The sequence below is a fragment of the Odocoileus virginianus genome, chromosome 5, assembly GCF_023699985.2.
Source record: "Odocoileus virginianus isolate 20LAN1187 ecotype Illinois chromosome 5, Ovbor_1.2, whole genome shotgun sequence".
In the NCBI taxonomy this organism is placed as follows: Eukaryota; Metazoa; Chordata; class Mammalia; order Artiodactyla; family Cervidae; genus Odocoileus; species Odocoileus virginianus.
In genome coordinates this window covers 59,589,629-59,604,933 of record NC_069678.1, presented here as the reverse complement: position 1 = coordinate 59,604,933, position 15,305 = coordinate 59,589,629, and the positions used below count along the sequence as shown (strand labels likewise).

The 15,305-nt window shown below is 41.2% G+C and overlaps 1 protein-coding gene across 1 annotated transcript in view; it reads left to right on the top strand.

Annotated features, from left to right (window-relative positions):
• IL23R (interleukin 23 receptor) overlaps positions 1 to 13,696 on the top strand; it is a 71,809-nt gene extending 58,113 nt beyond the window's left edge. The window contains exons 8-11 of the mRNA XM_070467974.1: positions 205 to 294; positions 3,272 to 3,377; positions 7,491 to 7,581; positions 11,221 to 13,696. Coding sequence (XP_070324075.1) covers positions 205 to 294; positions 3,272 to 3,377; positions 7,491 to 7,581; positions 11,221 to 11,871 — 938 coding nt within the window. The 3' untranslated portion in view covers positions 11,872 to 13,696. The remainder of the gene's footprint in view (positions 1 to 204; positions 295 to 3,271; positions 3,378 to 7,490; positions 7,582 to 11,220) is intronic.
• Positions 13,697 to 15,305: the final 1,609 nt, after the last annotated feature.

Below are 15,305 nucleotides of genomic sequence, written 5' to 3'. Positions count from 1 at the left end.
TGAATGTTTCCTTCTTTGGGATTTATCCAATTTAATAAAAGGAAGAAAAGATACACACACTAGAAGGCTTTTACTCCATCTTTCCAGTCTATTAAAGTTACTGGTTTACTTTATTCATCTCCAAACATGTAAAGACACTCTCAGGAAACTGGGTAACCTGAGTGCAAAGAATGAAAAGCTGACACTATTTTCTTTTTGTTTAAGGTCCTCATGTCACAATGAAATCATTCCAACATGATACTCAGAATTCTGGACTTCTAATTGCTTCCATCTTTAAAAAACACCTTACTTCTGGTAAGATATGCCACATGATTTACATAGGAAAATTACCAACAAAAATATGCTTAAAATTGAATTTAAGGAGTGTTTTAAGTAGATTCTGCCAGCGTTTGCTCCGGGTTAGAAACATGTTCATTTCAATTGGTGCTGGGCCTCAAGACCTCAAAAATTCTTCCTAAAAAATATCATTATTTAAGTGTTTACCTTGTGCTAAAAGTTTCATGTACTTCATCTTTTTCAATATTCAAAATAACTTCTTGAGCTAAGCGTTGAATCTGTTTTACAGATGGGAAAACTGGAACTCAGAGACACTGAGGAACTTGTTTGGACTAAAATTCAAATCTGATTTTTCAAATCCTGAAGTCTATTGCGCTCCTTCTCTTACACAAACCAGCTTCCATTTTATTTGTTAGTATGACTAGGTATTTTCCACTGATAAGCAAACCAAAATGTTTTAGGCATAAAAAGATATGAGATCAGGTTGTGTAGTATTTATGTCCTTGCATAGAAATCTGGCAGGTATAGTATAAAAACTTTTGCAGGTGATATTGATATTCTTTGGACTTTTGTTTATTTATTCAAAAATATTCTGTGTCGCCAGGCACCTATTCTATGTACCAGTCACTATTTTGAGTGCTGGAGAATCAGTAGTGAAAAAGACGAACAAAGCCCCTGTTATCATGAAGTTTCTTTTCTAGATAGATGAATGTGTGTTGGGGGGAGGTAGACAACAAACAAAACAAGAAAAATAAGGTGGTAGTAAGCGTTATAAAGATGAAGCAATGTAAGGGTACTCTAAATTTTGTATTATGTGAATCAATTATGAGCCAAGTGCTTAGGTTCAGTAAATATCCCTAATTACAGATGCCTACACAGATCAGCGGAGAAGGCAATGGCACCTCACTCTAGTACTCTTGCCTGGAAAATCCCATGGATGGAGGAGCCTGGTAGGCTGCAGTCCATGGGGTCGCTAAGGGTCAGACACGACTGAGCGACTTCACTTTCATTTTTCACTTTCATGCATTGGAGAAGGAAATGGCAATCCACTCCAGTATTCTTGCCTGGAGAATTCCAGGGATGGGGGAGCCTGGTGGGCTGCCATCTATGGGGTCGCACAGAGTAGGACACGACTGAAATGACTTAGCAGTGACTTAGCACACAGATCAGCACCTTGATATTGCTGTGGGAACTGTGGAGGCTAGGCACTCATGGCTGCTCTATTAGGTAGATATCATTTTATAGAAGAGGCAACTTGAGCTTTGGCAAGTTTATTATTATGCTCTGAGGTTACAGAGCTGATAAATGGCAGCATCTAATTGAAACCCAGGTGTCTCGGCTTGTAATTTTGGTCACTCTGCTCTACTCCTCACACCCCTTTATCTGATCCATGTTAACTTAGGGATTCTCCAGCATCTTCTAGGCTCTAATATCTGGCAGTCAGTCCTCCCATTGGTGGCTTGAAATTCTCAGCAATAGTATTTCAGTCCTAGGAAAACACTAACCCCATACTCCACAGGGACTAGGAGTGAACTAAGCCACATTGACCCCAGCCCACCAGCTGGGTTTAGCAGAGGGGCTGGACAGCCTGGAGACCCCCAGACAGACCTGAAAACAGCTAGGGTAGGGCCAATTCAGTGCCTGTCATGTAGTAAGTATCTGATAAACATTTGTCACAGGGAGGAAGGAAGATGGAAGGAGGCAATAAATAGCATGGCTTAGGTACAACTCCCATGTGACAAATCATGTCTCAATTACAGTCTGCATTTGAAAACAGAAGATAGGGTTTTTCATGTACTAGGGAGAAAATGCGGAGAAGGCAATGGCAACCCACTCTTATACTCTTGCCTGGAAAATCCCATGGATGGAGGAGGCTGGTGGGCTGCAGTCCATGGGGTCGCTAAGAGTTGGACATGACTGAGCAACTTCACTTTCACTTTTCACTTTCATGCACTGGAGAAGGAAATGGCAACCCACTCCAGTGTTCTTGCCTAGAGAATCCCAGGGATGGCGGAGCCTGGTGGGCTGCTGTCTATGGGGTCGCACAGGGTCGGACACGACTGAAGTGACTTAGCAGCAGCAGCAGGGAGAAAATGTGATGAGCCTGGCAGGTAATACATGTTGAATATACTATTTATTTAAAGATTTCAGGTGATTACTTCTACTTCAAAATTCAAAAGAAGCATTGTTTCTAAAATAAAATATCAGTGCAAAATATATGACAATTTGAATTTCGCTCTTATATATTGTTCTAAGTAGAGTGCCCTTTTTCAGCAGGAAGAAATTTATGAACAGTAAATTTTGAAGAATGGTGACAAACTATACATAACTTCTGTCTTGTACAAAAGATTAAACAAACCAAGAAAAAACCTCAGTTGTGATTGTGGCCAGCTTTAGCCTCTGTCACAAGCAATTGGGAATTCTCACTTGTGTCAGACAAACCAAATGAGGTTCATCACTACACTTTTTTTAATATAAAATATGCAAGCACAAACTCATAAAAAATGTCTAACACTGACCACATTTGCCAGAGACTCAATTCTGGAAACCCACTGGTCTCAGATCCATGCAACCCAATCTTCTCAAACAAAAGACATTGTTGTGCAATTTGGAATGGCAGTCACTTTACAGCCCGAGGTAAAGGTTAATTTTATTTCTTCTTCCTGTTTCCTTTGAGATCAATGACCTTCACTTGGAGCAGAATAGAGAGAACAGTGATTCTGGTATCACATGTTGTTTTTCAGTCGTGTCTGACTCTTTGTGACCTCACGGACTGCGTATGCCAGGCCTCCCTGTCCCTCACCATCTCCAGGAGTCTGCTCAAACTCATGTCCATTGAGTCAATGATGTCATCCAACCATCTTATCTTCTGTCGCCCCCTTCTCCTCCTGCCTTCAACCTTTCCTAGCATCAGGGTCTTTTCCAATGAGTCGGTTCTTCACATCAGGTAGCCAAGATGGAAATTATAGCTAAAATTATTTTTCTTTCCTTTCAGACAACAGGAAACAAGACATTGGACTTTTATTGGGAATGGTCTTCTTTGCTGTTATGCTGTCGGTTCTATCTTTGATTGGGATATTTAACAGATCACTTCGAACTGGGTAGGTTTTTGTTGAATTTGTTTTCTCATTTAGACCATATATTTGTATTATCAAAATGTAGTCAACTATGTGATTTATTTTAAAAATTCATCAACACTTTTCCTGAGAGAAAGGCAAAACAAAAGGAACGGTATTTAATGAGTATGCATCCATGCCAAAAAGTGAAAGTGAAAGTCACTCAGTTGTGTCCAACTCTTTGGGACCGCATGGACTATAGATTCCATGGAATTCTCCAGGCCAGAATAATGGAGTGGGTAGCCTTTCCCTTCTTCAGGGATCTTCCCAACCCAGGGATCAAATACAGGTCTTCTGCATTGCAGGCAGGTTCTTTACCAGCTGAGCCGCAAAAGAAGCCCGAGAATACTGGAGTGGGTAGCCTATCCCTTTTCCAGGGGATCTTCCCCATCCAGGAATCAGACTAGGGTCTCCTGCTTTGCAGGTGGATTCTTTACCAACTGAGCATCAGGGAATCTATTCATGCCAAACTCTTTACAAATGTCATTCATTTAATCCTTGCAATGACGCTGCCAGAAAAGCTGAGTGACTTAGATGACTTAGATGAGGTGTAGAGAGGGTAAGTGTGCTCAAACCAAGGTCACCAAACACTAAGCCAGGAGTCCAGAGGCAGCTGACATCTCAGCTCATGTTCTCTCTCTCCCTATGCTGTCTTCTCAATGTGCCTCAAGTGTGTCTATTGTGCCTGGATTCTTCACAGTAGTTAATCTGTAACCTGCTTCAAGTTCTACCCAAATAAACCCCCTGAATCACTCTGAAGAGAAGTGTGGCAGTGTCTGAATCCATCACTTTGATACCAATTGTGTTAGTGTTTTAGCAGCCCCATTGCCCATTCTCCTTCAGTTCAGTTCAGTTGCTCAGTCGTGTCTGACTCTTTGTAACCCTATGGACTGCAGCACGCCAGGCCTCCGTGTCCATCACCAACTCCCAGAGTTTACTCAAACTCATGTCCACTGAGTCAGTGATGCCATCCAACCATCTCATCCTTTGTCATCCCCTTGTCCTCCTGCCTTCAATCTTCCCAAGCATCAGGGTCTTTTCAAGTGAGCCAGCTCTTCCCATCAGGTGGCCAAAGTACTGGAGTTTCAGCTTCAACATCAGACCTTCCAATGAACATTCAGGACTGGTTTCCTTTAGGATGGACTGGTTGGATCTCCTTGCAGTCCAAGGGACTCTCAAGAGTTTTCTCCAACACCACAGTTCAAAATCATCAATTCTTCAGCACTCAGCTTTCTTGATAGTCCAATTCTCACATCCATACATGACTACTGGAAAAACCATAGCCTTGACTAGATGGACCTTTGTGGACAAAGTAAAGTCTCTGCTTTTTAATATGCTGTCTACATTGGCATAACTTTCCTTCCAAGGAGTAAGGGTCTTTTAATTTCATGGCTGCAATCACCATCTGCAGGGATTTTGGAGCCCCCCAAAATAAAATCAGCCACTGTTTCCACTGTTTCCCCATCTATTTCCCATGAAGTGATGGGACCGGATGCTATGATCTTAGTTTTCTGAATGTTGAGCTTTACTTTTTCACTCTCCTCTTTCACTTTCATCAAGAGGCTCTTTAGTTCTTCTTCACTTTCTGCCATAAGGGTGGTGTCATCTGCATATCTGAGGTTATTGATATTTCTCCCGGCAATCTTGATTCCAGCTTGTGCTTCCTCCAGCCCAGCATTTCTCATGATGTACTCTGCATATAAGTTAAATAAGCAGGGTGACAATATAGAGCCTTGATGTATTCCTTTCCCTATTAGGAACCAGTCTGTTGTTTCATGTCCAGTTCTAACTGATGCTTCCTGACCTGCATACAGGTTCTCAAGAGGCAGGTCAGGTGTTCTGGTATTCCCATCTCCTGAAGAATTTTCCACAGTTTATTGTGATCCACACAGTTGAAGGCTTTGGTGTAGTCAATAAAGCAGAAGTAGATGTTTCTCTGAAACTCTCTTGCTTTTCTGATGATCCAACAGATGTTTGCAATTTGATCTCTGGTTCCTCTGCCTTTTCTAAAACCAGCTTGAACATCTGGAAGTTCACTGTTCACATATTGCTGAAGCCTGGCTTAGAGAATTTTGAGCATTACTTTACTAGTGTGTGAGATGAGTGCAATTGTGTGGTAGTTTGAGTATTCTTTGGCATTGCCTTTCTTAGAGATTGGAATGAAAACTGACCTTTTCCAGTCCTGTGGCCACTGCTGAGTTTTCCAAATTTGCTGACATATTGAGTGCAGCACTTTCACAGCATCATCTTTTAGGATTTGAAATAGCTTAACCAGAATTCCATCACCTCCACTAGCTTTGTTCATAGTGATGCTTCCTAAGGCCACTTGACTTCACATTACAGGACGTCTGGCTCTAGGTGAGTGTGTGTGATCACACCATCATGATTACCTGGGTCATGAAGATCTTTTTGTACAGTTCTTCTGTGTATTCTTGCCACCTCTTCTTAATATCTTCTGCTTCTGTTACATCCATACCATTTCTGTCCTTTATTGAGCCCATCTTTGCATGAAATGTTCCCTTGGTATCTCTAATTTTCTTGAACAGATCTCTAGTCTTTCCCATTCTGTTGTTTTCCTCTATTTCTTTGCATTGATCGCTGAGGAAGGCTTTCTTATCTCTCCTTGCTATTCTTTGGAACTCTGCATTCAAATGTGAATATCTTTCCTTTTCTCCTTTGCTTTTGTCTTCTCTTCTTTTCACAGCTATTTGTAAGCCCTCCTCAGACAGCAGTTTTGCTTTTTTGCATTTCTTTTCCATGGGGATGGTCTTGATTCCTGTCTCCTGTACAATGTCACATATCTCCGTCCATAGTTCATCAGGCTCTCTGTCTATCAGGTCTAGTCCCTTAAATCTATTTCTCACTTACACTGTATAGCCATAAGGGATTTGATTTAGGTCATACCTGAATGGTCCAGTGGTTTTCCCCACTTTCTTCAATTTCAGTCTGAATTTGGCAATAAGGAGTTCATGATCTGAGCCACAGTCAGCTCCCAGTCTTGTTTTTGCTGACTGTATAGAGTTTCTCCATCTTTGGCTGCAAAGAATATAATCAGTCTGATTTTGGTGTTGGCCATCTGGTGATGTCCATGGGTAGAGTCTTCTCTTGTGTTGTTGGAAGAGGGTGTTTGCTCTGACCAGTGCGTTCTCTTGGCAGAACTCTCTTATCCTTTGCCCTGCTTCATTCTGTACTCCAAGGCCAAATTTGCCTGTTACTCCAGGTGTTTCTTGACTTCCTAGTTTTACATTCCAGTCCCCTATAATGAAAAGGACATCTTTTTGGGGTGTTAGTTCTAAATGGTCTTGTAGGTCTTCACAGAATCATTCAACTTCAGCTTCTCCAGTGTTACTGGTTGGGGCATAGACTTGGATTACTGTGATATTGGAGTATTCTGACTCCATTGAGCAGTCAAAGTCTGTGAATTCTTGATGGTAAACCACACAGTTATTACAGAACTATAATGCAGCTGAGACAAGCACGATCTGTTGGATGATTTAACAATGTAATAATTGTGCATATGTGCCAACTGTATTAACTTCAGATAAATTCAAGTCAGATCATCTAGAGGACAAATGATTGGAAAAAAGAAAAAAAAATGCATGATTCAAAATGAGAAAGTGACTTTAACCAGTGGGCACGTGCCAAAATGGGGTGCTCCGAGGAGGAAAAATAATGAGGTGTCTCAGGACTTTCAAGCTCTTTTTCATGGTCTGGTCAAAACACTACCCCTGAGACCTAGTAATTGTATATGGATGTAAAGACCGTGGCGTGTTCACCATAGCCATTCAAACGCAAGACAACTGCCCCAGCCCTAGCATGAGTACTTATAAGGAAAGTTTAGGAGGGGAGAACCTCTGTGTGCTCCTTTACATTATTTTAGAGGCAGAGCAATATGGAGAAGAGGAAAATCTGAAAAGATACTGAATTAACTTCCCACAAACTTTTAAGGAGGTGGAAATCTTAGTTCCTTCCTGTATTGGAAATTTTAATTTTTATTATGCATTCTATTCTAGTTGATTTACTAATCTCCAAGATGATTGCCTGCACCAGTCCTCAAGTAAGATACTTATTATAATGTGTCATTTTTTTGTTTTTTAGAATTAAAAGAAGAATCCTATTGCTAATACCAAAGTGGCTCTATGAAGATATTCCTAATATGGAAAACAGTAAAGCTGTGAAAATACTTCAGGTAACCAAACACCATTAAGTACAAACTAAATGGCAGCTGAGACCAACAGCGCAGTCCAATAGTTAAAGGAGAATTTCCATTCAAATAAATAAATGTGTGTGCATATTTGCACAACTGTATAAACATATGCAGAAATAAAATTTTACATATTTCAGATCATACTTAAGAGAGATGAAAGAATGGATTAGGGGAAGAAAAAAGAGATGGAAGAGAGAAGCAATGCCATTCAAAAGAGAAGAATAAGATTATAAGCCAGGTGCCAGAGCCACTTGGTGGCCAAATAATTGGTAGGTGTCCCCAGAGACCGAAGAAACAGGGAAGAAAATCTCAATAGAAGGAGACTCAGAGACACAAAGGAGCTTCTGTTTTACATGAGTTGGAGAAGCAGGTGGAGCCCAAGGAAGACACTACTTTGCCCCTGAGACCCAGTGGAATTCGAGAAGATGGATGTGAGGAGACTGTGGCAGATGGTGTCACCAGGGATAGGCCGGGTCTCCAGTTCAGCAAGACTAGAAGGCTGCCCCGGGAAGACCCTGAGGCAATAGGGTATCTTGCAGGTTTTGAAGGAGCAGCTGCTGGTTATGGAGGAGGGGGAAGAATCTGCTCTGTGTGCTCTTACACTTTCTGGCTCTCTGGCCTGGCTGTCAAGGGGCTCAAAACTCAGTTGGTTGGACAGACACATCATCTAAGCACTGAAATGCAGCAACGTAGTATAGTGAAAGAAATGAGACCAAATCTGATGAGAGTGTAGAGGAAATATATTAAGAGATGGGAAGGAACTTCTCAGGAGAGACAGAGAACATTCAAAATAGAGAGGCTATATGAGCAAAGGTACAGAGGTGAGAACAGCCTGCTGGGTGTGGCTCTGTGGAAACATCTGATGTGAGGAGTGGCTGGAACAATGGGGGAATGCAGAGTGGTCGCACAGAGTCAGACACGACTAAAGTGACTAAGCACCGCACATAGAGTGGGATCAGGGCACAGGAGGCCTTGTTATGGAACTCAGACTTCATTCTGCCAACCAACAGTTTTCAAGCTTAAATTTATTTTTAGCCTAGGGACCCTTTGTTCAAACGATGTTGAAGTAGACAAGTATTTGCAAAACAAGTAGAAGTGGCTCTATCTGGAGATCTAGTGAGCCCACTAATCAACTCCTTTCAGAGCCCCAGATAAGTCCTTAAGACAACAGTTCTCAGCCTTGATTGCATTTTAGAATCCTGATTCCCAGGCCACAATCCAGGATCTTTGTGGGGAGGGCTGACGTGGGGAGGGCTGACGTGGGGAGGCCCAGGTGTCAGCATCTTCAAAGTTTCCCATGTGAATCCACTACACAGCCAGTGTTGAGAACACTGTTAAGGGTTTGAAAACTGCTATGAGAAATTAGCATTGTGAGGGGTGGGCAAAGTGTCATTAAGCAAGGGTCCTCGGTGCTGACTTTCTAGAGGGCTTATAAGTGTAATGTGCCTATGGAATAGGACAAGGAGCAGGTCACTCGTGGTCCATCCAGAGGTTCAGTTAGAAGTGAATAGAAGATAAGGAAGTGGGAATGGGCATGGAGACATCTTTTGATGAGTGTAGACTGGAAGAGAAGTAAGAAAGGGGCTATGCTGACACATGGTCAAATGCTCTCAGTACTGATGGTACTGATGCAACCTATGTATAACAATAGCTTCAGAGCAGTATGGACTCAGAATTGTATTTGTACTAAATTGGGTGGGCTTGAGAGGACTAGTAATGGGGTGGCAGAGAGGGGGTGAGGATTGATCAAGTGAGACTATGAAGGGTTGAGGAGGAAAGGCCTACCATGAGCAGGAGGAGGGATCCTTGTCACTGGATACTTAAAGGAAAGAGTGTGGACATGGTTGACTCTAAAGGAGGTAATGTTGTACATAGTGGTGGGGTGGTCTGGAATAACTGAACCCATACATAGAATAAAGTAGTTAACAACTGGCTGAAGGGCAAGTACACAGTCAGTAAACAATAGCTGATAAATACTGTGGTCTTGATATTCATTCCACTTAGTCACTCTGTCTTGTCCCCCGACAAGTTATCCTGGGGAATGGGGAACATTCTGTGACTCAGACAATTGTCCCTGACCTCACTGTGATCAGATTCTCCTCTTCCTTTGTGTCCTTCACTGTGGTCTGTCCCCTATGTACTTCTCCATTCAGCTGCCAACCTGAAGAGGGGAAAACATCCCCTTCCTCTTGGTTCCTTTGACTACATCTGATCCATGACTATATGTCTGCCCTTCCCAACACAAACCTAGCAAAGGCCCGGGGGAGGCTGAGTTGAAAAAATTTGAATGATATTTCACCCTGCTTTATTCAAGGTCTTCCTTTTGCCAAACTTCCTTCCCATCCTGAGCTCTTAGAATTAGAAATAAATTAGAAATAAACCTTAGGGTTTTCTTCAGGTGAGGTTTTGCTTTCTGCCAAAAGACTAAGAGGTGGTACTCTAGTCAGTTCAGGCTGCTCAATAGAATACCACAGACTGGGCAGCTTAAGTGGGAAGTCCAAGATCAAGCAGATGTGGTTCCTAGTGAGAGCTCTCTTACAGATGGCTGTCTTCTTGCTATGTCCTCAGATGGCAGTCTGAGAGACCAGCTTTCTTGTTCTCTTCCTGTGAGAACACTAATCCTATTTATGAGGGCTCTACTCTCATGACCTAATTACCTCCGAAAGGTCCCATCTCCTAATATGATCACAGGGCTTCAACATAGGAATTTTGGAAGGACTCAAACATTGCATCATAGCAGGCATCTGTAATTTTATAACTGTGTTGGGTGGGAGTTACTTGTCCTGGGAAGCCAGCCAACAGGTGAAAGGCCTTGAGCCCTTCTCTTACCAGAAAAGTCATCAGGCTTTTATACAGATAAAAACTTTCTTCACTCACCCTCCTGACTGATCACCACAGACATGTCTGAATTGTGAGCAGCTGCCTACTTTTGGAGCCACAACCCAAAGCATTTACCACAACTTTATGTTCAAATGGAAGCAAAACAGGATTCTCTGTGCCCTTTTCAGTTCAGTTCAGTCACTCAGTCATGTCTAAAACTTTGCGACCCCATGGACTGCAGCACGCCAGGCCTCCCTGTCCATTGCCAACTCTTGGAGTTTACGCAAACTCATGTCCATTGAGTTGATGATGCCATCCAACCATCTCATCCTCTGTTGTCTCCTTCTCCTCCTGCCTTCAATCTTTCCCAGCATCAGGGTCTTTTCAAAAGAGTCAGTTCTTCACATCAGGTGGCTTTTATTTAAGCAACAAAGTATTTTCTTCTAGTAAAGCTCTATAATATTACAAAATATTCCAAAATTTTAAAAGGCACTGAGATAATATGCAAGTTAACAAGAAAAAGGCTTCTTTCTCTTTAAAATTCATAAATAAAGACATGTGCTTACAGCATGGATTATTTTTATTACTTCTTTCCTTCAATTCCTTCTTGCGAGAATTTAACAAACCTCTGGAATGGAGCAGAATAACAAGACAAAAGGAGAAATTCATATGAGAAGAGAAACACCATGAAGAAAAGCGAGGGGGAAAGGAAAGTTGAGGGAGAGCAAAATTCTAGTCCTTATTTATCCAGTTTGCTCCTTTAAATGTCTTTTGTAAACAAAAAGTGTCTTTCCTTCCTAGGAAAAAAATGAATTTATGAATAACAATTCCAGTGAACAGGTCCTATATGTTGATCCAGTGATTACAGAGATAGAAATCATTCTCCCAGAAGAAAAACCCATGGGCTACAAGAAAGAAAACAATACAGGATGCCTGGAGAGAAAAGAGAGCCTGGAGAAGTCACTACTCACCAACACTACAGTTGTATATATTCCTGATCTCAACACTGGGTATAAACCCCAGATTTCAAGTTTTCTCCCTGAGGGAAACCATCTCAGCAATGATGATGAAACAGCTTCCTCAACTCTGGAACTACCAGCTGACTCCTTAAACATGGGAAACAATGCCAGGTTTAAAAAATATCCTGATTTTGCTTTCTCTGTCTCAAGTACAAATTCTCTAAGTAACACACTATTTCTTGAAGGATTAAGCCTCATTTTAAATCAAGGAGAATGCAGTCCTCCGGACATGCAAAACTCAATAGAGGGGGAAACTACCATGCTTCTGGAAGATGCATCACTGAATGAAACTATTCCAGAACAAACCCTGCTGCCTGATGAATTTGTCTCCTGTTTGGGGAGCATGAACAATGAGTTGCCATCTATTGATTCTTACTTTCCACAAAATATTTTGGAAAGCCACTTCAATAGGATTTCACTCTTAGAAAAGTAGATTTGTGTAGTCAAAAGCTGCCTTGCAATCTGAAGAGGGCTCTCTCTCTCAACACAGATTTAATTCTGCCCAATTTTTTCTTATTAGAGAATCAAGATCCAAAGATGATACATACTTCATGGCCACAAAAGCAGCAGAAATATTAGAAAAGACTTCTATATTTAAAAAAATGTTTCAACTATATCTTTTAAAAATTTTCCTTATTGCAAGGCACTAAACATATCTCTCTGTATGAAGGATAAATAATGCAAAATACATGGTAATGAAATAAATGCTGAAAATTGTTTTTCAAAATCGAGCTATTAGTATTTGCTTACAAGAGGAAAATCACGTTTAACTTTCATTTTATTACTTAGTAGATAAAAATATAGCCCACAAACAACAAAATAAGTAAGGGATGGAAACAGAGGAACAATTAATTACATGTTTACTGTGTTGTTGTTGTTTTTTTCCTACTACTTTCTATTCAGGTATTAAGAATGTGATCTTCCTTGTTTTGATTTTGAAGTGAGAGAGTTGTAAACAGTGATGTGTGGAAATCATGAGGTGGTTGTCTTCGTTCTAGTTAAGAGTGACGACATTCTTCTGTGGTGTAGCTGATGTGCTAATTACACTGTAATAGACTTATTCAGGTAGAAGAAGCAGGATCAACAAGGTGTGATTATTTCTTTTGTATTGGATGTCTGCCAGAAAATTATTGTAAAAACAGGTGTGTTTCCAAATCTGGGATGGCAATACTTGCCACACCTGTCACTGCCCCACAGTCCATGTCTCCTATAAACACCATTAAGACATCACCACATGCCTTGCTGCTGGCCCTAAGGTGACCTTAGAATCCTCTCGACACAGGACTCCTGATGAACACAGCCAATAAGGGCTGGGGCTGGCGGTGAGCTTTCTGCCAACCAAGTCAACACTGGAAGTGGGTAATCTTAAAAACACAAAATGCATATTTCTAAGCTGAGAAATGGTACCCAGCAGACTTTTCTATTACGGTTAATTTTTACATCAAGGGGAAATTTTTTCTAATGATCAGAGCCATTTGAAAATTGAGCAGATTACCGATTGAACTTCTCTTCCTCTTCTAACAGTTGTCAATGATAATTTATATTCAGATTAAATAGTTTAATTCTACTGTGCTGTTGCTGCTAAGTCGCTTCAGTCGTGTTCGACTCTGTGCAACCCCATAGATGGCAGTCCACCAGGCTCTCCCGTCCGTGGGATTCTCCAGGCAAGAACACTGGAATGGGTTGCCATTTCCTTCTCCAATGCATGAAAGTGAAAAGTGAAAGTGAAGTCACTCAGTTGTGTCCGACTCTTAGTGACCCCATGGACTGCAGCCTACCAGGCTCCTCCGTCCATGAGAATTTCCAGGTAAGAGTACTGGAGTGGGTTGCTATTGCCTTCTCCTTAATTTTACTGTACCAAAGCAGTTAATCAAAAAAGGACCAGTGTTCAGCATATTGAGCAAGTTAGTTTGTTTTGTATTGGCTTTTGAAAAAAAAAAAAAAACCCAAAGTAGTTTTGTCATTAGATGTCCCCATGAGGAGGATGACCAAATATCCTGGTTTATCCTGGCTTTTGTTAATTGTGGCCAGTGTGCTGTTTCCTTCTCAGAAGCATCCCTTTGGATGATAAATCATTTGGTCATTTGTCATTCTATTTATGAAAACTGCTAAAGTCCAACATATAATTTATCACAATTCATTTTTTTTGCTTTTTTTTTTTTGACAATCCTCTTTATTTTACTTTATATCACTTACTAAAGCCATTGTGCTCCAAAATGAACATTACTGTTAGTGTTAAAAAAAAAAATGTATCTTCTACTGTGAAATTCTATTCTATTTATCCTAAAATATGTATATATTTGTTGTATTTTATATATTCAGAAAGCTGTATATTTTAAATCACTAACAAAATGCTAGTATTAAATATCGACTTGCAAATGATCATATGCTTTTGCTTTATTCTTGCCTAAAGGGAGAATATAATGAAGCAAAGATGCAGGTAGTGTTTGAGATAGAGATAACGAAAGACCAAGATGAATCTTTGATGTTTACCAATCTGATGAAGACATCTGTTAATAAGTGAAGAATATTTTCAAATTATATTTCAGTATAAGTGTAACCTGCCACACATCAAATAAGCTTTTGTCAGGTTTAAAGGATTGAAGCATTATTAGATCTCCTGTGTTTGCTTTCAATGCAGTCAGTGCCTCCTTTACGACATCTCCTTCTTGCCCCCCCTGGAGCAGGAAGGAGCTGCTTTCTCTTGTTACAGCATCCTCCCCACACCCAAATCATATTTAGCACAGAGGAGACACTTCTAATTCCATCCATGCCACTGACCTTGTTGGTCCCAACAGACTAAAAGTGGAGGCTATACTTACAACCAAAGCAATGTGCCTGCCATTGTCCCAACTCAGAGAAAAACTTAACCGCTTCATCACCATGCAAACTTGATCAACAGAAAAGGGTTTTCTTTCTTTGATTCTTTTATTCAACAAGTTTTCACTGAAGCATTGAAGGCCCCTACTCTGTGTAAAGCATTTTGAATTAATATGCGCAGTTGCTCAGTTGTGTCCAACTCTTTGCCGCCCCATGGACTGTAGCCCACCAGGCTCCTCTGTCACTGGATTTCCCAGGCAAGAATACTGGAGTGGTAGCTATTTCCTCCTCCAAAGGACCTCCCTGACCCAGGGATTGAACCCCAGTCTCCTGTATTGCAGGCAGATTCTTTATCATCTGAGCCACCAGGGAAGCCCTGCCTTCTCTGAATTGATATCGATGTTAACAAAATCAGCCAAGTCCCTGCAGCCTTGGGGCTTCTATTCTAGGAGCAAAAAGCAGAAAATCATTGCCCTTTGGGGAGCTTATATTTTGGTGGGGAAGGAGGCGATGATAGGAGGTGGAGAGAGGCAGAAAAAAATATATAGAAGAAAAATGCCAGATAATGAGTGCCATGAAGAGAGGTAAAATGGGACAATGTAGTAGAGAGGCACTTAGTGGCCACTCTGTGCTGGGCAGTCAGGGAAGGTCTCTCCTAGGAGGGAGCATTGACACTGCAGTCAGAGTCACAGGTACGCGCTGCATGTGAGAATCAGCTTGCCACTGACAGGTCCCGTTCATATAAGAATTCTCCAGTAGTTAAAGTCTCTACTTCTTTTCCTCATGGACAGTTGCTCCTAACTGCAGCCCTTTGCCACCCTTCCCTTCCTCAGCCAGAATTTTCTGTGGCTTTAGGGGACAAGTGTATATCTTTTCATCTTTCCATCCAGCTCTTGGACTTATTAACTTTCTTTTTCTTGAGTCTCAAAGTCTTGCTAAGTTTCTGCTTCCTAAATGAATGTGTTAAACTTATTGGTGTGGGTTAAAGAGAAGAAGGAAGAAAGAAAGAGTGAGAAAAAGTCCCCTGGAGATACCACTGAGTGGAAA